Raw genomic sequence first — 27,649 nt, 5'->3', positions numbered from 1 at the left:
CGCCGGGATGAGATTTTATCGCAGTGGGCTTTTGCTGATACGCTCATGTGCAGCGTTCGGGCATATACCTCGACATACGCTTCTCGCTTCGTGGCAGGGTGTTTTGTGGGAAGCGCGGTACATCGGCAATGTGGAGCATCATCGGCGCCCTGCTTGCCACAGTTGTCGTTCTCGCTATCCACGGCATTGGTCGCTGGTTGATCAGGTAAGAAATATGCCGTGGTCTCGTTCACTCTGTTTTAGACGACAGGTGCAGCACTTTTGAAGCTCGGGCGACGCAGCAAATCGGTTTCTTGCAGCACTGAAAAACAGTTCAACGAGTCACATGAAATGTCGTAGACCTTTCATGTGACTTTCGTTTCGTTTTTATAATGATTTGTATATGAATACACGTCGTGCCTGAAAAAGAAACAGCGTCATTTACACGTTGGTTATTATATTTTTCAATAAAGCATGACAGATTTTTCTGATGGTATCGTGGCTCCATAAATACTTCCGGTAGCGCGCAGTGGGATCCAATCGCGGAGGCCATTTTTACAATGAGGAAGTCCAAGGACGGGACACATGGAGTTACACATTTAACTGAGCGAACTTATTGTATCCGTCCTACAGCATTGCACATTAGGTTTGCTACACTGTACCTAATAGATGGATCAGGCTGTAAAAAACTGCGTAATTAGTAATGTGGACATTAGGGTTATTTTGTATGCATGGTGAACCATGCACAGTTCAACACCGAAATGATGGTGATAAGAAGGACACAAAGGCCACTGACTTACAAGTAGTTTATTACGGCACAGAAGAAGAAAAGCATGAATAGAAAAGAACACAAAGAAAAGTATATAAAAATAAACGAAATGCTCGATAAATCAGCAAAAGATGGATGTATCAATCAATACCGTCACGTGCGCTGTTGAGATTATTTAGCACTCAACAGGACACAGGTAAACGATCTCCACAGAGCGCGTCAAAATAAAGGTTGATTGCTAAGCTTCATCTCTTGCTCATTTATAGAGCGTTTTGTTTTTGTGTTGCACCTTTTCTCCTCCCGTTTCGTGTACAGGCTGCCCTTTTTTTGCGCCTTGTTGTATGCACGTTTCGGGAAAAATGAACTAGGTATAAGTCCCATTTACCCTTATCGTCCTCTTCTCAGTGCTTTGCTGTGGCTCACCACTGTAATGGTGCTCTTCTATGGGTGCGTACCTTGCGTTATCACCGTGGTCCCGGTGCTTCGCAATCACGAACGGCGAGCGCATTCAGAGAGTAACATACTTTTTTAACCCTTTAATGACAGAATTGTGAAACCGCCGAGCGAAATGCAAGTTCTTCTCACTTTCCAGCTTTAAGTAGCAACCTTTAAATGATTCCGATCCATCTATCAATCCATCTATCCATCTATCTATCCATCTATCCATCTATCTATGACTTTTAGCTCTCCTGGCCGTTTTTATAATAGTATTGTTACGCCTACGAGGGGTTTATTCGAAGCAGACGTAACGGTCGACTCGACGGTATACCGCAGTGAACGCGAAGCAGCGAGCTCTTGCCACCAACCGAACGTCCTCTTCTTCTGCTACCACCATGTTCCCCGCTACACAGGTGCACATACCTAAATTACACATGTGGTAACACTTCCCTCCGCGCAGACGAAGCCCACTGGGCGAGTCAAACAGTCTCTCGAGGAATAAAGCGCTTCAAACGTGCAACATGGACAAGTTCAGTTTTTGCAGACCGTCGGCCGTTTGAATGGAGACGCGCTATGCGGTAAACTAAATCACTGATACGGTCTACAACAAGATAAGGTCCCGCATAGTGCGCTAGCAGTTTCTCGCTCAAACCGCGTTTTCTAGTTGGTGTCCACAGCAACACTAGGTCGCCGCGATTGTACGTCACGTGTCGGCGTCGGCGGTCAAAATGTGCCTTCGAGCGATCTTGCGAAGCAAGAGTGCGCAAATAAGCAAGGCGTCTAGCTTCTTCTGCCCGACAGATAATCTCGGATATGCAGGGATCACGGTGGTCCAAACACGGGAAGATGGTATTCAGGGTATGACGAGGTGGTCGAGCATATAGAAGAAAGAAGGGACTGTAGCCGGTAGTTTCATGCTGAGGGGTGTTGAATGCATATGTGATAAAGGGTAGAATACTGTCCCAGTCCTTGTGATCGGATGCAACATACATAGACAGCATGTTCGAGAGAGTTCTGTTCGTTCGTTCAGTTAGACCGTTCGTTTGGGGATGGTATGGCGTAGAGTGCCGAAACCTTGAAGCACAAACACGAAGCATCTCTTCCATCACGTCTGCTGTGAATTGTCGGCCACGGTCACTGATTACGATTTTGGGAGGTCCATGCCGAAGAATTACAAAACGTAGCATGAAGGAAGACACATCGGCTGCAGTTGCCGATGGTATGGCAGCTGTCTCGCAGTACCGTGTTAAATGGTCGGTGCAAACGACTATCCAGCGATTTCCATCAGAAGACCGGGGAAAGGGTCCAAGGAGGTCAATCCCGACTTGCTCGAATGGAGCTCTAGGGGGCGGCACCGGATGTAATCGACCTGAAGGAGCACTTGTTGGGCGCTTATGACGTTGACACTCGTTACAGCTAGACACGTATTGTTCCGTCGTCTGGCGCATTTTGGGCCAGTAGAATCTTTCTTGAAGACGGCACAGAGTTTTCGCTGTGCCTAGATGACCGGATGTTGGGTCATCATGCATAGCCTGCAAAACATAAACGCGAAGACTCTTCGGAACAACCAGAAGATATCGTGAGCCGGTGTTGGTGTAGCTCTTTTTGTAAACTAGCCCGTCTCGGATGCAGAAGCGCGTAGGCGATGATTTTGGTTTGGTAGCAAGAAGCTGTTGTACGGTGCTGTCCCTTTGTTGCTCATCCTTAAAGGTCTTGTTATCGGGAAATGGGTGGTCGAGTGATGCAATGTAGGTATCGATGGTGTCCGCGTCACATTCAATCGTTGGAAGCGGTAGTCGCGAAAGACAATCTGCGTCAGCGTGACGTCGGCCGCTTTTATAGGAAACCGTGAAGTCATATTCTTGTAGACGAAGTGCCCAGCGCGCCAGCCGACCAGATGGGTCACGCAGGTTGACCAACCAGCAGAGAGAATGATGGTCTGTCACGACGGTAAAGGGGCGTCCGTACAGGTAGGACCGGAAGCGCTGCACTGCGAAGACTACTGCAAGGCATTTTTGCTCTGTGACGGTGTAGTTACGCTCGCACTTGCTGAGCGAGCGACTTGCATACGCTACGACGTGTTCTTGATTATCCAAGCGTTGAACCAGGACAGAACCTACACCAATACCACTGGCGTCTGTGTGAATCTCAGTGGGAGCGAGAGGATTGAAGAGGCGAAGAATCGGATGGGACGTCAAAAGAAACTTCAACTCCGAAAAAGCAGACTCGCATTCCGGGGTCCAGTCAAACAGCGCACCTTTCTGAAGCAGACACGTGAGCGGGTATGCGATATTGGCAAAGCTAGGAATGAATCGGCGAAAGTATGAACAAAGCCCCAAAAAGCTTCGCAGTTCTTTCACCGAGCTTGGCTGCTTAAGTGCCTCCACTGCGGCCGTCTTGGCGGGATCCGGTCTTATGCCTTCTTTGTTTACTAAGTGTCCAAGGACGAGTGTTTGGCGCTCTCCAAAACGACATTTCTTTGAGTTCAGCACCAAGCGTGCTTTGCTTAGACAGTCCATTACGAGACCAAGGCGTGTGTTGTGCTCACAAAAGGTGCGCCCAAAAATTACAACGTCGTCCAAGTAACACATACACACTTCCCACTTCAATCCACGAAGAATGTTGTCCATAAATCGCTCAAAAGTTGCGGGCGCGTTGCAGAGTCCGAACGGCATCACATTAAATTCAAATAGTCCATCTGTTGTAACAAATGCCGTTTTCTCCTTGTCTTCCTCGCGCATTGGAATCTGCCAGTAGCCTGACCTCAGATCCACAGACGAAAAGTAAGAGGCCGATGATAGACAGTCGTTAGCATCATCAATCCGCGGGAGTGGGTATACGTCTTTTTTAGTGATGGCGTTGAGACGGCGGTAGTCAACACAAAATCGCCATGTCCCATCTTTCTTCTTCACTAGAATTACTGGAGCGGCCGACGGACTACATGATTCTTGAATTACATTTTGCTTGAGCATCTCGCAAACCTGTTCATTGATCACTGCGCGTTCGGAAGGTGATACACGATATGGTTTCTGTCGGAGAGGTCTGTGAGATGTCGTGTCGATTCGGTGCTTTATACGAGAAGCAGGGAATGACGGTGAATCATGCTGTGCGAAATCAAAAATACCGGCATGTTTGCGCAGAATACTCGCCAGTTCATTACGTTTCTTGGTGCTGAGTGACTTATCAATCATAGCCATAATGGTGGTGTCCCTGGCGTGCAGATTATCGCAACGGGTCTTATCCGGGGAATCATTGCTTTCTGCGAAGGTGGCAAGCGACAATACTTGGTGTTCACGAATCTCTGCAAGTTTCAGACCCTTCGGCAGCACTGTAGGTTCATTAGAGCAGTTAATCGCCCATAAACCAGTATGCCCTTGCGCAACCGATAATGTACAGTAGGGTATTAAAACTGTCTTCTTTATGCAACTGAGATGCACGGGCTCCACAGTTGCGTCAAATGTTTTCTCGCTTGCAGGGGAACAGGCAACAGGGACACATTTTGCAGACAACGGCGGCACAGTTGTGTCCACAGACACGCAAAGAGCACTTTCTTGAGAGGGCGAGTTTTCCATAAACGAAACTGGGATATTAGAATGTACTGTAATTTGTCCTGTGCGGCAATCAACAGTAGCACCACATAGCTCCAAGAAATCGAGTCCCAGAATGACGTCGTGCGTAGTATGATGGAGAACGGCAAACTCCGCGACAAAGTTCTGGCATGCCAAACTAACAGTCACAGTGCAGACACCAACAGGTTGTAACACCTCTCCGCTCACTCCACGAAACGTATCAGGACGGTCCCAACGAAACATAACCTTTCGTCCAAGAAGGCGGGTGAAAACTAAACTCATCACTGACACGCTTGCACCTGTGTCCACCAACGCCATCGTCGGTACACCATCGATAAGCACCCGAACCTTATTTCTAAGCATGGAAGCTAACGGAGGTATATCTATTGAAATCGAAGGCTGTCCGGCGACCTCACCTCCAACGGCCGCGCCGGCTAGTTTTCCGTAGGAGGCGAGGAGTGGCGGCGCCGAGGAGACGGTGATCGGTTGGCGCGAGGGGCAGGTGGTGGTGTCACACTGCGGTCAGAGGCCGGAGATTGGTTTCGTAGCGGTCCTGGGATCTCGTAAGACGCGCTTCCCGGGAATGTCGGTGCTCGGGTAAAGCCAGAACGGTTAAATCTCGGTGATCGGTCGTACCTTGGCGGCTGCCGGTAGTTGCAATACCTGGCAATGTGTCCTTCGAAGCCACAGTTGTAGCAGACTGGTAGAGGACGCTCGCTGAACCAATGCTGAGACCGCTCAGCTGTGAAGGGTCGGTGACGAGCTTGCTGAGCGGGGGCTGCCCACCTCTGTGTTGCGGGGCCGTGCCGAAGGCGTTGGCCATATCGCTGGTCGGCCGCGAATGAGTCACGACGTGGCCTCGGATTTCCAATTTCGCTGATGTCTGCCACACATACCGATGGTGGCAAAGGAGCTGATGGTGCCGCCGTGTAGTAGGGTGGATTGGTAGGTGGATGAGGAATGGTTTCGTCGACCCTGCCACCTTGTCGCTGCAGCTCTTCACGCACAATTGCCCGAATAGTAGCCGCAAGGTCGGTGGGCGGGCTCACGTCGACGCTGGCAACCGTTGTCACATTTGCCAGCCTACCAAATTTCGGGGCGATGCGACGAGTCTTCAATTTTCCAAACGTGCGGCATTGGCGTTGGACGTCGGAGGCAGAGGTGAGGTCATCCCTGCCTATCAGAAAATTGTAAACGTCTTCCGCTATGCCTTTCAATAGGTGTCCGACCCTGTCTTCTTCGGACATCTGCGGGTTTATAATCTTGCAAAGCTTAAGGACGTCCTCTATATAAGCAGTGCAGGTTTCTCCAGGAGTCTGGGCTCTTCCAGCAAGAGTCCGCTCCGCGCTTTTCTTTTTTGAGTCGGAGTCACCAAAACACTTCTTGAGTTCTTGAGCAAAAAGAGCCCATGTTGTCAAGGACTCTTCGTGGTTTTCATACCACATCAGTGCAGTGTCCGTGAGAAACAGCGCGACGTTCTCCAGCTGATCGATAGAGTTCCAGTGATTGTACCGGCTCACCCTTTTGTAGTGCGTTAGCCACGCGTCCACATCTTCTCCTGCCATTCCCGCGAACGGGCGGGGTTCCATGTAGTGATGCCGAGGTGTAGTCAGTGTAGATTGGCGCGAAGTCGAGGCGGTTGATTCCTGACCTTCGCTCTGGGTCATGACGACTGTTGTCGGCGGCAGACCGGCAAGACGACGGCTCCGGCGAACTCCGAACAGCTGTGGCTCCGTGGTACGTCGACGTGTCGTACCCCGCACCTCCACCACTCTGTTACGCCTACGAGGGGTTTATTCGAAGCAGACGTAACGGTCGACTCGACGGTATACCGCAGTGAACGCGAAGCAGCGAGCTCTTGCCATCAACCGAACGTCCTCTTCTTCTGCTACCACCATGTTCCCCGCTACACAGGTGCACATACCTAAATTACACATGTGGTAACAGTATATTGTCACGGGGTCGTGACGTGGCCGAAGACAGGAGACTTCGTGTTGGAATTTAACTGTTTATTTGGGCGAACCTGTGCCCGGTAAAGGGGAAGTCTAATTACAGCAGCAGTCTTGCACAGATAGCAGTCTCGGACTGATAGCGGCAAACGCAGCGTCGGCCTTCGATCAACAACTGACAAGCGGCGAAGCGCGTCGGCATTTATACCCTTGCCGTCGAATGTTCTAGCGTTATCGCTGGCGGTGGCGTAGGTTCCAGAACAATCTGTACCGTTCGCACAGTGGGCGTGATCTTATCGAAATGATCTACTACAGTCCGGAATATTCTCGAAATCTGCAGGCGCGGTTTGCGCCGAGAATCGTGTGGTGTTTCGGAACGATAACAAAAACTTGTGAAATGGAACGCGGCATTGCCCCCCTCTGAAAAAAGGCATCGTCTCGATGCTTTAACTAAAGATGAAGGTACAATAATAATGCAAGAAAGTACAATGAATAAATTACAATACAACAATAATACAAAAAAACACTGTTTCAGTTTGTTAACGTGCATGAAACGGCTTGAGGCGCGCGACATGGACGACTTCAGGTCGCGATCGGCGTCGTTGAGAGTTCGTGATGCCGTCGGGGACAACCTCGTAATCAAGTGGGCCGAGACGTCGAACCACCTTGTACGGTCCGAAGTACCGTCGCAGAAGCTTTTCACTTAGTCCACGTCGGCGTATCGGCGTCCACACCCAAACACGTTCACCGGGCTGGTATTCCACGAAGCGTCATCGAAGGTTGTAACGGTGGCGGTCGGTCGTCTGTTGATTCTTGATACGAAGACGCGCGAGTTGTCGGGCTTCTTCGGCGCGTTGAAGGTACTCGCTCACATCGAGGTTTTCTTCGTCGGTGACGTTGGGTAACATGGCATCGAGCGTCGTTGCGGGGCTCCTTCCGTAGACCAATTTGTATGGAGATATCTGCGTCGTCTCCTGCACCGCCGTGCTGTATGCGAAGGTCACATACGGAAGAATGGTGTCCCACGTCTTGTGTTCGACATCGACGTACATTGACAGCATGTCGGCGATCGTCTTGTTAAGCCGCTCGGTGAGGCCGTTGGTCTGTGGGTGGTACGCTGTCGTCCGGCGGTGGTTTGTTTGGCTGTATGCCAAGATCGCTTGAGTTAAGTCGGCAGTGAATGCCGTTCCTCTGGCGGTGATAAGGACCTCCGGGGCACCGTGACGTAGGACAATATTTTCGACGAAGAACTTAGCTACCTCGGATGCACTGCCTTTTGGCAGGGCTTTTGTCTCGGCACAGCGGGCGAGGTAGTCGGTAGCTACCACGATCCACTTGTTTCCGAAAGCCGACGTCGGGAACGGCCCCAGTAGGTCCATACCAATCTGCTGGAAAGGTCGGCAAGGTGGATCAATTGGCTGCAGAAGTCCCGCTGGCCTTGTCGGCGGTGTCTTGCGTCGCTGACAGTCCCGGCATGTGCTCACATAACGAGTGACGTCGGTGGTAAGACGTGGCCAGTAGTACCTTTCCTGTATCCTCGCGAGCGTGCGGGAAACACCGAGGTGCCCTGCCGTCGGATCGTCGTGCAGGGCCTGCAGGAGTTCTGGTCGCAGAGCTGAAGGCACCAAAAGGAGGTACTTAGCTCGAAGCGGTGAAAAGTTTTTCTTTTGTAGAAGACCGTTTCGTAGAAAGAACGACGCAAGTGCGCGCTTGAATACCTTCGGGACTTCGGCGGTCCTGCCTTCGAGGTATTCTATTAGGGCTTTAAGTTCCGGGTCGGCCCGCTGTCGTTCAGCGAAGTCGTCGGTAGTTATCGTTCCCAAGAAGTAGTCGTCATCCGAGTCGTCGGGTAGCGGTTGGTCGACAGGCGCACGAGAGAGACAGTCAGCGTCGGAGTGTTTTTTGCCGGACTTGTAAATGACAGTAATGTCATATTCTTGAAGTCTCGGGCTCCATCGTGCGAGGCGACCTGAAGGGTCCTTCAAGGTGGCTAGCCAACACAAGGCGTGGTGGTCGCTGACAACTTTGAAGGGCCTGCCGTAGAGGTAGGGGCGAAATTTCGACGTAGCCCAGATGATGGCGATGCACTCCTTTTCTGTTGTGGAATATTTTGCTTCTGCTTTGGATAGCGATCGGCTGGCGTAACTAATAACCCTTTCAAGTCCGTCAGCCCTCTGCACAAGAACGGCGCCAAGACCTACGCTGCTTGCGTCAGTATGTATTTCTGTCTCGGCGAATTCGTCGAAATGGGCAAGTAACGGAGGCGTCTGGAGGCGATGTTTAAGCTCCTGGAAAGCGTGTTCCTGTGGCGTTTCCCACTTGAACTCCGAGTCGGCCTTGGTAAGGTTAGTGAGAGGATCGGCGATGCGGGCGAAGTTTTTCACGAACCGCCTATAATAGGCGCACAGGCCCAGAAATCGGCGCACGGCCTTCTTGTCAGTGGGCGGCGGGAAATCGGCGATGGCGGCTGTTTTCCGTGGATCGGGACGAACTCCAGACTTGCTGATAACGTGCCCCAGAAACAAGAGCTCCTCATACGCAAATCTGCACTTTTCTGGCTTCAGTGTGAGTCCGGACGTCTTGATGGCTTGAAGTACAGCTTCAAGGCGCCGAAGATGCTCGTCGAAACTCGAGGAAAACACGACGACGTCGTCCAAGTACACAAGGCAAGTCTGGCACTTCAATCCTGCCAGTACTGTATCCATAACGCGTTGAAAAGTTGCAGGCGCTGAGCAAAGGCCGAAGGGCATCACCTTAACCTCGAAGAGGCCGTCCGGTGTTATAAACGCCGTCTTCTCTCGGTCTCTTTCGTCGACTTCGATTTGCCAATAGCCAGTCTTGAGGTCCATTGACGAGAAGTACTTGGCGTTATGGAGCCGATCAAGGGCGTCGTCTATTCGTGGGAGAGGATACACGTCCTTTCTTGTGATTTTGTTCAGGCGGTGATAATCGGCGCAGAAACGTAGGGTCCCATCCTTTTTCTTCACTAACACCACGGGGGATGCCCACGGACTCTTGGACGGCTGGATAATGTCACCTCGCAGCATTTCATCAACTTGTCTCTTGATTGCCTCACGTTCTCGCGTCGAAACCCTGTACGGACTCTGACGGAGTGGTCTGGCATTTTCTTCGGTTATGATTCGATGTTTCGTGATTGGGGTCTGCCGAATTTTCGATGACGACGAAAAGCAATCTTCGTATTGCAGGAGCAGGGCCTTGAGCTGTTCTTGCTTATCGTTCGGAAGTATGGGATTGACGTCGAAAGCTATGGGAGGGGCTTGGTTCCTCTGAGCAGGTTCCGCAGAATCGGCGAGGGCGAAAGCACTGGTGGCTTCGACAATTTCTTCGATGTATGCGACCGTTGTTCCTTTGTTCACATGTTTGTACTCATTGCTGAAATTCGTGAGCATAACCGTTGCTTTGCCTCCCCGCAGCTCTGCAATTCCTCTTGCAACGCAAATATTTCGGGTGACCAACAGATGCTGACTGCCTTCAACGACGCCTTCCAAGTCAGGTGATTTAGGAGCGCCGACTGAAATAATGACGCTTGAGCGAGGCGGAATGGTGACTTGTTCTTCCAGCACATTCAAGGCATGGTGTCCTGACGGCGTGCGCGGCGGTAGTGCTTCTTCTGTGGATAACGTTATCGACCTTGTTTTTAGGTTGATGACAGCACCATGGAGGCATAAGAAGTCCATGCCAAGGATGACGTCTCTCGAGCAACGCTGTAGGAATACGAAGTCTGTAGGATAAATACGGCCGTTAATGGTGACTCTCGCTGTGCAGATTCCTGCAGGCGTTAGGAGATGACCTCCGGCTGTGCGGATTTCAGGGCCTTTCCAAGCTGTCCTAACTTTCTTTAACTTCGCGGCGAACGACCCACTGATGACAGAATAGTCGGCTCCAGTATCGACGAGAGCAGTCACACTGTGGCCGTCGATAAGAACGTCGAGGTCGCTAGTTCGCCGTCTCGCATTACAGTTAGGGCGTGGCGTCGGGTCACGGCTGCGTCGGCTTGTTCCGCTGCTTCCATGTTGCGTCGTCCGGCCACCTTCGGTAAGTGAGCTTTTGCCTTCAGGGCTTTGCCTGATTGGGGTTGTGTTCAAAAAGCTCCGTCGCGTCGGCGTCGTCGTCGGAGGATCTTCGGTAGTTCGTCGCACAGCAACCGCACCTCCATCGGTTGCTGCCCTTAGTTTCCCGGATACGGGCTAGGAGACCGGCCCCGCGTTGGGCCAGAGTACTGCCGGGGGTGCGGTGACATGCGGCGGCTGGGCGACGGCGAACGGGAAGGACTTCGTGGTGTCCATTGAGTTCCTGCCAGGTAGTCGGCGATGTCACGTGGCCGATCTCCTGGCTGCGGACGCGGTGCATTGACGGCGAAGCCACGCAGTCCCATCTGTCGGTACTGGCAACGGCGGTATGTGTGCCCGGCCTCGCCGCAGTGGTAGCAGAGCGGGTGGTTGTCAGGTGCACGCCAAACGTCCGTTTTCCTCGGTTCACTGCGCTGGACCGCTGGGGAACGGTAGGACGTCGGTTGGGGTGGTGGCGGCGGGGGCGTCTGGCGACGGAAGTGTGACGGGGCGGCGTTTTGGCGTGGACGGGGAGGGGCGTTGTAGCGCACTGCAGCGGCGTAGCTCATAGTTTCTGGCTCGGGCGACGGTGTTTCGGGAATTCGAAGCGATTGCCGGACTTCTTCTCGCACAATGTCGGCGATCGAATCCACTTGAGGCTGCGCCGAAGGCAACAGTTTGCGCAGCTCTTCCCGCACGATCGCTTGGATCGTTTCACGCAGGTCGTCGGAGTCATTGGCTTGAGCAGCAGTGCATTCTGGAGTCAGGCGACGATTACACTGTCTGGTGCGCATGTCCAGCGTTTTTTCGATGGTGGTCGCCTCGGATACAAATTCTTGGACGGTGTTCGGTGGATTCCTCATTAGTCCCGCGAAGAGCTCCTGTTTGACCCCTCGCATGAGGAAACGAACTTTCTTTTCCTCAGGCATGTCTGGGTCAGCGTGACGGAATAGGCGGGTCATCTCCTCTGTGAAAATTCCAACCTTTTCATTTGGCAGCTGAACCCGGGTCTCGAGTAGAGCAGCGGCCCTCTCTTTGCGAGCGACGCTTGCGAACGTTTGAAGAAATGCGCCGCAGAAGACATCCCACGGTCGGAGCGTGGACTCCCGATTCTCTAGCCAGGTCCTTGCGGTGTCTTCCAAGTAGAAGTACACACGACGGAGCTTTTCTTCGTTGTCCCAGTGGTTGAGGGCGGCCACACGGTCGTATGTTTCTAGCCAGGTTTCCGGGTCTTCAAACGATGAGCCATGGAACCTTGGTGGTTCCCTGGGTTGATGAATGACGATCGCGGGCTGGGACGCTCCGGTTGTCATGGTCGCTGCAGTCGAGGTCATGGTCTTGGTCTTCCGCGCCTTGTCTTGTAGGAGGCCGTACTCTGGTGGGAGACCTTGCTGTCGGCGGCTCGTTCGCTGCTCTTGGTTGGCGTCGGTGTCTTCTCCGCGAACGGGGCTGGGTTCACGGCTTGACGGGGGCGTCCGGTACATGAACGAAGCAGCACCTCCACCAGATGTCACGGGGTCGTGACGTGGCCGAAGACAGGAGACTTCGTGTTGGAATTTAACTGTTTATTTGGGCGAACCTGTGCCCGGTAAAGGGGAAGTCTAATTACAGCAGCAGTCTTGCACAGATAGCAGTCTCGGACTGATAGCGGCGAACGCAGCGTCGGCCTTCGATCAACAACTGACAAGCGGCGAAGCGCGTCGGCATTTATACCCTTGCCGTCGAATGTTCTAGCGTTATCGCTGGCGGTGGCGTAGGTTCCAGAACAATCTGTACCGTTCGCACAGTGGGCGTGATCTTATCGAAATGATCTACTACAGTCCGGAATATTCTCGAAATCTGCAGGGGCGGTTTGCGCCGAGGATCGTGTGGTGTTTCGGAACGATAACAAAAACTTGTGAAATGAAACGTGGCAATATATACAAAACTTTGTATAGCATAACATGAGTGTATGAAAAACATATTTGACTAGTCATAACATGACAAACATGACATGCGTGTCATGAAACAACATGACTACATGCCTCGCCCATGATGCGCTGGCGGCCGTTTCGCGAGCTTCACTTTTACCAATTTTGGTATTACGGAAGCGTGAATGGATGACGAAGGTATGATACTGGGGCAAACATGGCTTGACGCATGCGCGTTTTAGCGTTTCCGGCGTCCCTCCGTCACGAAAAATACTGGTGCAAACATGGTAAACATGAGATGCGTGTCTTGTAACTACAAGACTACATGCCACACTCATGATGCGCTCGCGGCCGTTTCGCTAGCTTCACATGTACCAAACTCGGTATTACGTGACGCGAACGGACGCCATAGGTGAATGACACATCCAAACATGATAATGACGACATGCGTGACATGTAATAGCATGACTACATGCAACACTGATGATGCGCTCGTGGCCGTTTCGCTAGCTTCACATATGCCAAATTTGGTAATACGTGACGTCAATGGATGATGAAAGTTAGTGACGGGTGCAAACATAGTAATCATTAGATGCGTGTCATGTGAGAACATGACTACATCCCACAGTCAAGGCGCCAATACATTTCGACGTGACGTGGTGCGCGTGTTCACCGGCGTTCATTTCGTCGCGTCACGCAGGCGTTGCCACACCAGGCGCCGTTCCTGCTATGTACTCGCTGCCATGTACTCGCGGCATTGCTTTGACGCATGCGCGTCTTAGCGCGTCCGGCGTCCCTCCGTCACGAAAAGAAGGAGACGTAGTGTTGTCTAAGTAATGCATCGGTTCAAAAGGCAGCATGTCGCATTTCGCGCCGGTTGCCGTCGGGCCTCGCCGATGGACGCTAGTCGGGCCGGTCGCGCCTAGCGTTAGACTATAGAGTTCTGACGTTTTGCTAGCGATGCGTCGCTGTGCCCAGTGTGCGCGTGCGACAACGCTACATTGGAGTATATTAGGCCCTTCATGATGCACTTTTTACCAACTTTGGTGTCACGTGACGTCAATGAATGACGAAAGTATATGACTGGTGCAAACATGATAATCCTTACACGCGTGTCATGTAAGAACATGAGAACATGCCAAGCTCATAGCGTGCTGGCGGCCGTTTCGCTATCTCCACATAAACTAAATTTGGTATCACGTGACGGGAATGAATGAGGAAGGTAAACGACATATTAAAACATGATAATAATCGCACGGAAGTCATGTACGGCAGCATTTAGCTCCACCTCGTAACGTTCGCCTGACTTTGAAGTGACATAAACACCTTTGTCATTTGTGCTTCACATATCATTGATTGCCACTGTACGTGGGATCAGCCAATTTTTAAATTTTATTTTTTGTTTGCTGTTGATTGTGCCCTTCATACGTAGATGGCGATAGTGCCAGCGAGCTACCAACAATCGGATATATGGACTTTTAAGGAATTTTCGCTACCAGTTTACATATACCTTGAGCACGTTGCCTTCTTAGCCGATGATTGTCAGTCTTGCGGAGGTCCAGAATTCCGTGAGACAGAGCGCGTCGCCTTTGCTTCGCACCGGATCACGTTCGATGTTTCTGCCATATGCGTTGAAGGACCGGCTGTTTAGAAGTGCTATAGTCCGGGTAGCTGTCAGCGTTAGTCACCGGAAGCGTTCACTGGGAGCTTTAGTAAGGCAAAGGTACTGAAGATTGGTTCGCCTGCTTAAGGTCATGTGGACGAGTTTCTGTAGGTGCCATTCACCGTATCACCGCTACTTCGCGCCATCACATGGTTCCCTTTAGCAGAAGATAGTGTAATTTTTAGATGTGTAGTAGCTGATGGGAGAGTTCAATCCGGTGGGCGTAACACCCTTCCTGCGCATGTGCGAAAGCTGGCCCAAGCACCCGAACACTCTCACACGCTAGTGAGTTCCAGCCTGTGTAAGGGGCTTGGTAAAAATCTTCCCAACACTTCCTAAGGGATCATGTGATGGCATCGGGGAACGAGATTCTGCAGACGTGCGATGAAGCAACACATTACATTATATTCAGAAAGCACTGGCTCGTGCTAGCATGTTCGGCTCTGCGCAAGTGGCAGACGCACAAGTGGCTGGTGGTCCGTCACCAGCACAAACTCGCGGCCCAACAGGTAGTCTCGAAGCTTTGAGACTCCGAACGTCAGCGCCAGAACTTCCTTCTTGAGCTGCGAATAAATTTTTTTCAGCGCGCGTCTGTGTGCGCGAACGGAAAACGATGGGCTTATGGAAGTTTCCCACGCCCATGCAGTGCGAAATGACGGCACCTAAACCCGATGGTGACGCATCGCATTCCAGCCGCACTGGTTGGTCGGGCTGAAAGTATGTCAACATATATTGAGCTGAGAAGCGTTCGTAGCGCCTTTAGATAAAAGTTTTCTTTAGTTGTACCCCACTCCCATTTAGGCTCTTCATCGAGCAGCTTATACAAGGGGGTCAAGATGGCCGACATGTCTGGAAGGAACCGGTGATAATACGACAGCAGACCCAAAAACGAATGCAGTTCGCTTACATTTGTAGGCCTTGGGGAGTCGCGTATTGCAGCGAGGTTCTTTTCCGACGGGTGCAAACCATCTTTGTCGATCCGTTGCCCCAAGTAGACGATTGAGTCTTTACGGAAGTGACATTTTTCCGCCTTCAGCTTGACACCGTTTTCCTGAAAACTGTGTAAGATCTCCCGGAGAACAGAGTCGTTACCGTCTTTACGCTCGGCGACTAGTGCATCGTCCAAGTACACCTGCACGGCTGGAAGGCCAGCCTGGACGGTTTCCATGTAGCGCTGAAAAATCGCGGGAGCCGAGGCAACTCCAAACGGAAGAGGTTCATAGAAGAACAGCCCCTTCAGCGTGCTTATGACGGCCACCTTCTTCGCTTCCTCATCTAAAGGGAGCTGGTTCACGCGTCCTTCAGATCCAATGTAGTGAAAAGAGATCCCCCACGAATAGACGCGAGAATATCCTCGATGTTAAATAGTGGATAGTGCTCAGATGTGCACGCAAAACTACTTGTGGTTTTAAAGTTACCGCAGATGCGAAGCGACCCGTCTTTCTTTAGTACCGGCACTGTTGGTGCCACCCACTCAATGGGCTCTAGGCGACAATATGCCTTCACTCACTAAGCATTCCAGTTCTCTTTACACTTTCTCACGAAGAGCGTATGGGATAGGCCATGCATTGTGGAACTAAGGGTGGGCGTCTTCTCGAAGGTGGAATTTCGCTGGAGGTCTCTCTATTATTCCAAGCCCAGATTCAAAAAGTGCATGAAACTGTGCAGAGGCTGTCGGGAGCAACTGATACCGATTGCACTGTTCCGAGGAACTCGCCCGGAAGTATTCACAATGCTGGGATTAAATCCCTTTCGCAAAGGCTAGGACCAGAACACAATAACGATCAGGGTGGCAGGAACAGCTTTGCCTGAAAACTGAGCTTGAAGCTGCAGTTCACCGACAACGGGTAGCTTGCTCAAATAGCAGCTGTGCGTTATTTTGATCAGCGCGGCCAGCTCAGGCGATGTTTTTCAGATACACTTGTGGGATTATTGAAAATGTGATCTGTTTCAGATGCAGTGCTCTCATTTTGAATGGCGTAAGCACTGCCAGCCTGCCTGATACAAGCCTTGAGCCTCGATTGGGAGCACCATTTTCTTGCAAAATGACCCGTATTCCCAGAGCGAAAACGTTGATCTCTCTTGTGCGTGCAATAATTTGCTTGATGATCATATCCTCCGCAATGTGCGCAATCGGCAATTTGTTTCTTTTTATCTCTGACGGTGGTTTCATACGGGCGTGATATTTCAGCTAAACTGCATACCGCTGCCACATCCTATTTGGTCATGGCACTAACTTCCTGCGCAACGGTTTCAGCAGCCGTAACAATGTTTGTCGTTTCAGCCAGCGTGAGCTCACTTCTTTTGAGCAGCGTCTGCTGCACGGCGCGATTTCGAATGCCACAAACGATGCAGTCACGTAACATACGGCCAAGGCCGGTGCTGAAATTACACTTGTTAGCTTGCGAAGTTCAATGATATGGTCTCGGACAGATTCAGTGGCAGTTTGGTCCCTAAGGAAGAACTTGTAACTTGTGGCAACTTCGTTACACTTCGGCGCATAGTGGGCATTTAGGAAGACAAGTGCTTCTACGTAACTCAGCTGATTTAGCTTACGTGGAGCACAGTGTCCCGAAATTACGCCTACCACCTTCGCCAATAGCATCGAAACCAAAAACGTCCTTTTCTTTTCCGCTTTGCTATTATCAATTGCTTCAAAGAATGCCTCCAGCTGAGTCGAGTAAATTTCCCACTTCTCTTGATTTTCGTCGAAACTTGGGGTGCCGGGACTCGTAGCCGAGGTCATGCCCGTCGACGTTCCGTGGTGGTGGATGGTTATATTCAGCGCTCAGAAATAGTGAATTCCATCCTTGTCGCCACTCCATACCGATCTCCACAACAATAATTTAAATCTAGGTAAATTTATTGTTACCTGGTTAGGTTTTAGCACATGGTAACTGCAAGGGGTTCCTCACGAAAAACATGCTCATGATCACTCACGGCTTAAAAGCTTACCCGAAAACAAAAGTGAAGAGCAGGTATTTGATATCGGCAAGAAAACACCGCAACGCTTCTTTAGCAACGTCACAAACAGTCGCAAAAGCATTAAATATAATGAACGAAGACTGTTATTTCTTTGGCCCCATCTGAGAAGTAGGCGGACCGCAAAATTGAGGTCCCTCATTTAAGCTTTACAAGTACTAGTACCAAGTCAGCAGCAACCGCGTTTGCATTCGCTCTTTTGTTCCTCTTGTAACCTTGTCTACAAGGCTTACTTCTTTCTTCATTCCTAAATATAATATTTTTGATAGGTATGACCTTGAGTGTTCTAAAATTATTGATTATTGTTAGTGAGGTCAATGAATCTTTTCCACGAGAAGAATTTCAGACACCTCCTCAGGGTTGAAGAAAAAAAGCGTTTGTTTTAAACTTTATACAGGAAACAGTTCCTGCTAATAAAAATCTCAAGGCACAATAATTGCGTACTTTTTTTTGTCCTTACTGCACTCACTATGCTTTCAGCAGGCCCTAATATAGCAAGGGGCACAGGTGTCGTTTTCTTCTGAAGGCGTGTTGGCTTGTCAGCCAAAGTGATCGCAGCTGAAAAAAGTTGACGTTGTTGGCGAAAAGTCGTTGAAAGTAGTTCAAATGCTGTGAGCTATACTAAATTTTAAAGGAACGGGCAACGCAGTTCAATCAGGTGGACCATCTGAAGCATTAAAGGAAGGCTGCGGTAAAGCGCTCAGAATGCGGTAGCGAAAGAACATCAGCATGGCTCGGGAGGATTATTGGTAAAGCATACGAAAATAGATTTAGTGCACCAAGATCAGTAAAGCGGAAAAAATAGCAGCATATCCACGGGGTGAATGATGGAGAGTGGCACGAAGCATCCGTCCGTCCATTCTTTCTTGCTTCCGTTCATCCATGCGTCCGTCTCTGTGACCGTCCACGCGTCCATCCTCCCGTTCGTGCGCGTGCGCCTGTTCGTGCCTCGGTCCCTGCGTTCGTCCATGCTCCGCCATGGTTAGGTAATCGGCTGCTGACCCGCAGGTCGCAGAATCAAATCCCGGCTGTGGCGGCTGCATTTCCGATAAAGGCGGAAATGTTGTACGCCCGTGTACTCAAATTTGGGTGCACGTTAAAGAACCCCAGGTGGTCGAAATTTCCGGAGCCCTCCACTACGGCATCTCTCATAATCATATGGTGGTGTTTGGACGTTAAACCCCACAAATCAAATCTTCAATCAATCATGCGTTCGTCATTACATTCGCCCTAGCGTCCGTCCATGCGTTCATCCATACGTGCAGCCATCCGCGCGTCCATCCATGCATCTGTCTGTGTGTCCGTTCGTCCACCTATTCAACACTCCAAGTACCACCATCTCCCATCTTTTCATCATATATTCCTCATATCGAAGCACCACCATCCAGCGGACATTCCAAGGACTAAACGAGAGGTGGCACATGCGCACTTTCTTACGGCTTGTGCTTTGTGTCTACTTCCCACCTTTAACCACCGCGAGTTCATGGTATATACGAGTTCACTGTATTATTCAAGGCACTGCGGTCCAACGCTCGCTAAACCTTTCTAAAACCAAGGAGGTAACCCCTAGGGAGTATAACGTAGCAACCCTTTCTTGTCAGATAGTGCTCAATGTACATGAAAATGGCGGCTAATGGGGAATGCGAGACAGGTGAATTCGACTTTTAGTTAATGCGCATGCTGCAATTTTTTTATTGTTCAACAACGCACAGGAGAAATCTCCCACCGGCACCACCTTGCATGTCAAAGCGTAAGACATGTTACGTACTATGACGGGGGACGAACGGGTGCTGCTTTAAGGAGCTTCGACCCTAAAACACATGGGGAAGTTGCAGAAGGAACACTCGGCTTGATCGGGGGTTCTGTCGTCAGTTGTAAGTTAACTCCCACAAACTTGGAATAGGTGCAATATGAACGGTCATTTCCGCTCCTACAGGCCCCTACTGGGAGATATATAGTGTCGTTGAGCCGAAACAGCCTTGGTTGACATTGCGAACTAAACTACCCATAGCGGGCTTTTCTGGCGTTTGGGCTACAGTAAAACCAAATATATCAATCCTGTCTCTCAGGTATTCCGACCAATTGGCAACGAAGACCGAAGACCTTTTGTATCGATATAAGATGAAATCTTCAGTTGTGTACATGGGGAGGCTTTCACAGCCCACAAGCGAAATAAGCCCCCGCATAAAAAGGCAAAATGCTGTTTACCGCACGCATTTTTGCTTGGTAAGCCCAGCTACGTGTCCTTTTTCTGAAACATCGAAACCCATTCGCTTAAAGTGCCTTACCTGTATATGTATGACTCTAATTTTTATGCATTTTCATTTACCACTATATTTACGGAATCCTGTCTGCTATACGTGACAACGCAGCAAGCAAGTGATAGTGACTAATCACTGCCATTTACCATTGCAGCCGGCGCCGTGCCTGCTTCGATGCTTTCGACGGCACGGGAGTTCCAACGGTGCCTCTACTGAGCTTAATCAGTGGCAATAGTCAAGAATTCTGGAAACCAGTAAGTAAAATAATGGTTCACGATTTGAGAAACTGACGTTTCTGCACATGAATAACGTTCACACAGCTGAAACAAGAATGACGACGCTGGTTTGAGGTAGACGTCAAAGGCTTTCGAAAGTATGTTGCTGTGTTCACGTACTTATGAAGCAGAGCTTATCTCTTTTTATTTTTTTCGTAGTATTTATGGCACAGGACCATACACACACTTGGTTAAAAATGAAATAAAAAAATAGAAAATTCAGTCTTAGCCACCAATTCTGAAATAACATTGATATGACTCATATGTGGCGTTTAATGTCCCAAAACCACCCTATGATTACGAGAGATGCCGTAGTGGAGGGCTCCGGAAATTTAGACCTCCTGGGGTTCTTGAACATGCACCCAAATCTGAGCAGACGGGCCTACAACATTTCCGCCTCCATCGGAAATGCTGCCACGGCAGCCTAGATTCAATCCCGCGACCTGTGGGTCAGCAGCCGAATACCTTAGCCACTAGACCACCGTGCGGGGCTCTTTTGAACTACCAGAACGTTTGGTTGAGCGTCATGCGTATGCACCCATGAGCTGCGTTTTGAAGGTGGGACTCTAAAAAAATTGGCTGCTTAACCAATTGATTGTCAAATGCGTTAAAATTTTCTCCACTCACACGCAAATGCACAAAAAGACTTGATATACAATAACACCTAGTTACAAAAAAACCACGACAATGTTGTTTGGCTGGTTCACGAGAGGACACGCAGATGAGTCAAACAGGTGTTTCGCAGCGAATTTGTTAAAACTCGAAATAAAAGTAATGAACACAGGAGCCACCGTTATGATGAAGCAAAGTTGTGTTGTAAAAATAGGACGAAGTTCGCTACTCATCACGTGGCCCCTGTAAATAAATAAGGGCACAGACTGCAGGCTTACACCACTATAATACGTTGAAGCAGACGTAACCAATACTTTAAGGAGCCTTAAAATACAGTAGAGATAGTATCGTGACCAATCAGCCGTTCACACACGCTGGCGAAGCATGACAGTCTTGTACAAGTCGGCGCGAAAAGTAAACGAGGGTGATAAAGGGAAATCAGAGGCAGAGTAAAGCATATAAAGACAAGGAAAAGTAGAATGGCAAAGCATCTGAGAAAGAAGAAACAAATAGCATAAACAAACAAAATGTGTAGACAAGTGGACATGAACAATGGAAGAGAAACAAAATCAAATACATAGAGAGAGAAATGACACAAGAGATATAAATAAAAAGAAATTAATCTACGCCAGCCAGAAGAATTCAGGATCGACTAGCCGTGCTGTGCCCAACTTTGTGCGGGTTACTGAAAACTTCCTGTCGCTTTTCAATGCCCTCTTTTTTTGATCGATGAAGCTGAATTTCAGGAGCTCTCTTGCACGTTTACCGGTTTCAGACTACCATAAAAAGGATCGATCAATGGCTGAATGAATATGGCGATGTGTTTGGGTAAGTAACTGCTACTCTGCAATTTAAGGTCTTAACGTAAAAACTGTGCGTCTGCCGCATACCTCAACTTCCTTGCGTCTTTCTTTTCTTTGTTGCTTCATTCAGCAGGAGACAGCCTTGTGAAATGAACGTAAGAAGAAGGTTTAGCCGGGCACACCGAAAAGTTTTTATGTGTGGAGCTTCTCACCACTGGTGCTTAGATGGCAGAGTGAGGGAGCCAGTATTAGTGTAATTTTCTCACGCATCAGTATAAGTGTTCTCGGCAAACGTTTGAAGTGACAGGACTAACGTTGTTAGCTCACTTGAAGTTCGGTGTGTCTAGACAGAGCCATGTTACAAGAATTGTAAGTCGTAAGTACGAAAAACCAGGAGCAAATATGCAAGGCAAGTTCAGGGAAGATGAGCATTTAAAGTGATTGAAATACTTGAAAGAAAAGTTGCCACTTAAGCCAGCGTTTCGGAAAGCAGTGTATTCTTAAAGGCTGCCGCCTTTAGGTCTTCAAGTAGCAGCCTTGATGCATGCAATATTGCCTATCAGTTTATTGGATCCAGTGGAATTTTTATTCTAGCATTTTTATTTTAAATCAATATATGCACTGTGTCCGAAAATTGGGAACTTCTGCTTGTGCTTTCACACCGTGCCAGAGCTATGGTAGACAAAAACAGACTGCACTGCAATGAACATGTGTGGTGAATGAAACTTGTAGGACATAACGATTATGTACGTACACTCTAAAAAAGGTAATGCTTTTAAGTTGGCATACCAAAATCAAATGTACCCTGGATCACGGCAAGAGGACGACGATGAACTTGGATTTTAGTCGCTCCTGCGTGAAGCTTTCGGCAATCATTGTTTCTCCTTATGTTTAAGGCGATTGTTTCAACAGGATTGGTGGGATAGCCACGAGAGATATTAAAGAAATCACAGCAAAAGGAACCATCAAAACGAAGCATGTAACAACCAATCAGCAACTACAGCATGATGCGTACAAAAATATGACCTAATCGCAAACTTAGGCTGGGAAAACAAACGTGGTGTGAATATTATTGTCTGTTAAAAACCATGGTTGCTATTGCAACATGTACAACGAGAATAACAGTAATGATGCTAACGTAGCTTGTGACCCCTACGTATAAACTACAGCGACAGACCTACAGTTGATTATTATGTGGGGCTTAGCGACGGAAAACCACCATATGATTATGAGAGATGCCGTACTTGAGGACTCTGGAAATTTCGACCGCCCGAGGTTCTTTAATGTGCACCCAAAGCTGAGTACACGGGCCTACAATATTCCCGCCTCCGCCGGAAATGCAGCCACCGCAGCCGGGATTTAATCACGCGACCTACGGGCCAGCAGCCGAGTACCTTAGCCACTAGACCAAGGCGGTGAGGAAAAAGATAGACACATGTGGAAGCGCATTGCCATCGCCTGGCTCACTCGGCTGTTCGCTCCCTGGCTACGCATTGCCTGTTGTTGCTGCTATCCTCCCGGTCGCTGTGTACCATAATAAAGCCCCGCAACAAGTGGTGGAGGTGCTGGGTAGTGACAACCTGGAACTTCGCTGCTGGAAACTCAACCCAGCCTCTGCAAAGCCGGATGAAGTACCAAATAAACCACAGCAACAACCTGCTGTCCTGTTGCCTACATTGGTCTGCCCGACCCACCAATATTCAGCGGTACAGAAGAGGATGTTGAAGACTGGCTTGTCGAATACAAACGCGTAAGCGTGATCAACCACTGGAATGACGCTCAACAACGTGCCATTTTATTTGAGCGGCGTCCCCAGCGGGTGGCATCGAAACCACCTGCGTGACTTCCCGACATGGGCTGCTTTCAAAACGCACGTGGCGGAAGTATTCAGGCGCCCCGCTGTTCGCAAGCTTTGAGCCGAGCAACGGTTGCTTGGCCGTGCGCAGCAGAAGGGTGAAACATTCACCAGCTACATTGAAGACGTTGTCGACCTGTGTAACCGCGTAGATGTCGCAATGGCCGATGCCGATACGATCAGGCATATCTTGAAAGGGATTGAAGACGATGCCTTTCAGATGCTGCTGGCAAAGAACCTTTCCACAGTGTTTGAACTTGTCAGTCTTTGCCAAAGTTATGATGAGCTACGCAAACAACACACAGCCGCGCACCACTCTCATCCACAAGTGACTTCCATGTCGCGATTGGCTGTCACTCCTGCCAACTCATCTCTGCTGCACAGTTTAAGGATTTCATCCTTGAAGGGGTCGCTCGCCAGATTTCACTGATGCCGCTCGGTCACGATCAGTGGAATTTCCTGTTGGCACCCACTCTACAAACATTATAAGGGACCAAGTTGCCGAAGAAGTCCCGCCTTTTCTCCGTCAGGCTCCGACTGCTGCTCCCCTGACGTACGCCGCAGTCGCTTTCAGGCTTGTGCTGCAAGGTTTACAGCCAACGTCGTCCGCCCATTCGCCCGCCAGCATCGCTACCCACCCGCCCAGTCATACAGTACGAACGAGCCGACGATCCCCTTTTGCGCACGGAAGACGACCATTATATTTATTTTTATTGTGGCCTTGTTGCACATGTGGCCCGTTACTGTCGCTTTCGTGCACCGCCTATATCCAACAGTGTGCGCCCACCACGCGTCACGTATGTACCACGTCTACCCCGCCGCAGTTATTCAGACGGCTGTGGATCTGATCCTACCTCCCAGACCCCACCCTCCTGTTGCTGCTCACCTTTTCCTCCCCGCCGCTCCCTCTCCCCCATGCACCGACGGTGGAGCCCTGTGCGCCAGGAAAACTAAAAAGCGCAGTTCAGGAGACGAAAACTGCCCCTTACAAAAATTCTTATTGAAAAAAAAAACAAAGAGAAGTTACTGTGCAATGAAAACAGATGGGATCAAAAATACATGACGGTTCAATCAAAATACTGTTGAGGATATTGTTGACCAGGATGAAAAATTGGCCCACGACTTTCAATTGAAAAGCCACCAATAAACTCGATATAGATATATGATTGAGAGAAAAGGAAATGGCGATGGCAAATACGTTGTTGATGGAATAATTGAAATATCACTAAGGCAATTGTTGACAAGGATTGAAAATTGGCCCACGACTTTCCGTTGAAAGCCATCAATGGTTAATCAATGCACACAAAAGCATCATTTTTGCACTCGAGAGTGGCTTCTCGCCGATGATGCAGTAAATATTAAGACTACAAGGAATTAGAAAACGAGTAGTATCACAATAATCTACACCTGGAAGCCGCACTCAGCACTGGAGTCGAACTCGGGACCTCATGAACGTGAGGCAAATGTCTTACCCATTGCACCAAGTGGCTTTTTTTCTTTAATGAATGAAATTATCACCAGTAAAGTACACAGGACATACTTCATCAGAAGTCAGGCAAACACACACCAGCGTCAAGAACGGGAAGCCACTCCGGAACGGGGTCAAAAGTCTCGATAACACTTTATTCATTATGGAAAAGTCGCATGATCTATAGACACGCCGAGCCACCACGGTCGACGAGATCTGTCTTCCGAGAAGCAGCTGCTCAAGTGCGCAGTGTTATCGAGCACCAAGTGGCTATTTGCAAGTCGTTGGCGGAACCTTGAACTTTTTTGTGCCATATGCATTTGTTTACTTATGCATTTGATCAGCGAATAGTTTGTAGGACTTCAAGAACACGAGAGAACCACGGTGAGCGCTTTCGCCTCCGACTTCGGTTCGTGGTTCGCCGTTCTGCAAGATCGATTAACGTGTGTTCGCGCGTCGTTTTAGGGCTTCCCTGGGAACCGCGAGTGTTCGGCTCACCGAAATTGGCGGATACCACAGCGCGTCGAGGCTGTTTTCGGCTGTCAAAACCTACGTATGTTTCTCGCGCGTGCGTGTGCTGTGAGCAAAGTCACTCGTGTCGCGATCTACACGCGTGTCAGTGACAGCAGCCCATTCTCAACTGTTGAAAACAACGCCATTTCGCACGTAAACTTTGCATGCGTATGTTAGCGTGCCTACTCCAAAATTTGCATTTCGTACGCGCGAATTGCCGCCAGCTGCTCGCTCGGGTAGCAGCGCCTTTTCAGCTTTTTGACGGTTACTTTTTTGAGCAATTAGAATTTATGCGCATTATTTCGCAATATAGAGTAGTTTCTACACATTTTCTCTCTTCAACTGATCTTATTTATGTGGAGTGGCAGCTCTTACCTTTATTCAGCACCACACCACTGTTCAAGTGAATACCGAAACGCGCGCCAAGGTCAGTGTTTTCTTGGCGCGCGCTTACATAGGCCAGTGTTTCAGTATTGTCAGGCATGTACTATAGAACGGCCACACCATGAACACAAAACTTCGCAACTTCCGCGGTTCTCGCCTCTGTTTTCTTTTTTTTCCCCCTCCTTCACGCACGCACGCTGGAGAACACGAGGAGGCGCACGTCTCAAGTTTTCTAACGAAATATTGTTTACGAAATACTTCACCCATAGTTTTCTAATAGAAATGAGACGATAAACTTTTTTTGGAAAGTGCTCAATAGAAATAATGTTTACGAAATATTTCGTCCATGTTTGTTTGGTAGAAATGAGACAATAAAATTTTTATTGCAAAGTGCTCAACAGAAAAATTGTTCACAAAATACTTCCTCAATTGTATTTCAATAAAAATGAGTCAATAAAAATTTTATTGCAAAATGCTCAACAGAAATATTGTCAACGAAGTTTTGAAGCAAGTCAATGAGTATTCCGGAACTATAGATGATCAATAGAGTGAATCATTCGACCACAGTTCGACAATAGAAAATCAACAGTCATTGTTATAAGGGGCATTTCTGGCGAAATGCATAAGGCCTCAAATTTTCATCCCCAAAACTTTATTGAAGTCGCTATAAAAGGAACATGAACGTTAGCCCTTGTTGACACCGGCTCTGCCCTCTCAGCAATCGATGACGGCATTTGCCGCCATATCGAAAAAGTCATGACGCCTGTTTCTGGACTATCCCTTCGTATAGCCAACGCGCAGCACATTGAGCCATCCGGTGCCTGCACAGCCCGTGGCATCATCCAGGATGTTCTTTCTGTGATCGAATTCATTGCGTTACCATTTTGTTCCCACGACGTCATATTTGGGTTGGATTTCCTTTTTACACATCCTGCGATCATCAGTTGCGCCCGCACTCAACTCGAGTTGTTCCCATTTTCGACAGACGTCATCAATGATAAGGACACATGTTATGAAATCACAGTTCGTGACGACACCATTGTGTTTGCGCAGTCTACCATTCTTGTCTCTATCTCTTGCGACTCTGAAGATGGGGGCTCAGTGCTTTTCGCACCGTCTGCACGTCTAGTTTGCCGCCAGTCACTGCCATTGTCATTTGCCGTCCTTGAGTTCCATTTAGGCGCCTCTGTGATGTACATCACCAATCCATCGCCCGAGCCAATCACTTTGCGCCACCGGAAAACCCTCGGCCAAGCCGAGCAGCTGGCTTCATCTTCGATATTCGACACCATGGACGACCCCACTGATATGGCCACCCTCGAGACATCAACGCCTCGGCCAGTACCACGAACTTTCACACCAGCTATAGCCAGCGACCTCACGAAGACACAACGAGACCAACTTCTTCGCTTTCTCGACGAATTCTCTTCCTTTTCTGACTGCTGAAGATGGGCACTCGGCCACACAATGACTGTTTCGCATACTATCGACACCGGAAGACATGCGCCCATTCGACAGCGTCCCTACCGAGTATCGGTGAGTGAGGTGCCTTATCAGTGACCAGGTGAATGACATGCTTAAACGCAGTGTCATTCAACTTACCAACAGCCCATAGGCATCACCTGTCCTCCTTGTTCGAAAGAAAGATGACACACTACTATTTTATGTCGATTATCGCAAGCTTAACAAGATACCCGAAAAGATGTGTTGTACTCGTTTCCAAGAATTGATGACCCACTAGGCTTCTTGCAAGGAGGGGAGTTCTTTTCTTCCTTGAATTTCCGCTCGACCTATTGGCAAGTGCCTATGGCTCAGAATGACCGCTCAAAAACCGCGTAACACCAAATAGATTGTACGAATTCACTGTAAAGCCATTCGGTCTCTGTAATGTGCCCGCCACCTTTGAACACATGATAGTAGGCATCATACGTGGCCAGAAGTGGCACACTTGCCTCTGCTATTTAGATGATATTGTCGTCTCTTCGCCAGATTTCCCGACCCACCTACAATGATTGCATCAAGTTTTGACCTGTGTCCAAAATGCCGGTATCCAGCTTTACTTGAAAAAATTCCTATTCGCTGCTCGGAAACTAACTCTACTAAGACACCTCGTCTCTAAAGGAGGCATTCTTCCCGATCCTGCTAAACT

General features: G+C 49.2%; 1 protein-coding gene across 1 annotated transcript in view; it reads left to right on the top strand.

Annotated features, from left to right (window-relative positions):
- The window catches only part of LOC119179089 (cytochrome P450 3A43), a 111,231-nt gene continuing 83,582 nt past the window's right edge, over positions 1 to 27,649 (top strand). The window contains exons 1-3 of the mRNA XM_075869613.1: positions 1 to 205; positions 19,745 to 19,844; positions 21,253 to 21,305. Coding sequence (XP_075725728.1) covers positions 129 to 205; positions 19,745 to 19,844; positions 21,253 to 21,305 — 230 coding nt within the window. The 5' untranslated portion in view covers positions 1 to 128. The remainder of the gene's footprint in view (positions 206 to 19,744; positions 19,845 to 21,252; positions 21,306 to 27,649) is intronic.

This window comes from Rhipicephalus microplus, chromosome 7 (assembly GCF_043290135.1).
Source record: "Rhipicephalus microplus isolate Deutch F79 chromosome 7, USDA_Rmic, whole genome shotgun sequence".
Classification (NCBI taxonomy): Eukaryota; Metazoa; Arthropoda; class Arachnida; order Ixodida; family Ixodidae; genus Rhipicephalus; species Rhipicephalus microplus.
The sequence above is the reverse complement of the archived record's forward strand: the minus strand, read 5'-3'. Positions and strand labels throughout refer to the sequence as shown.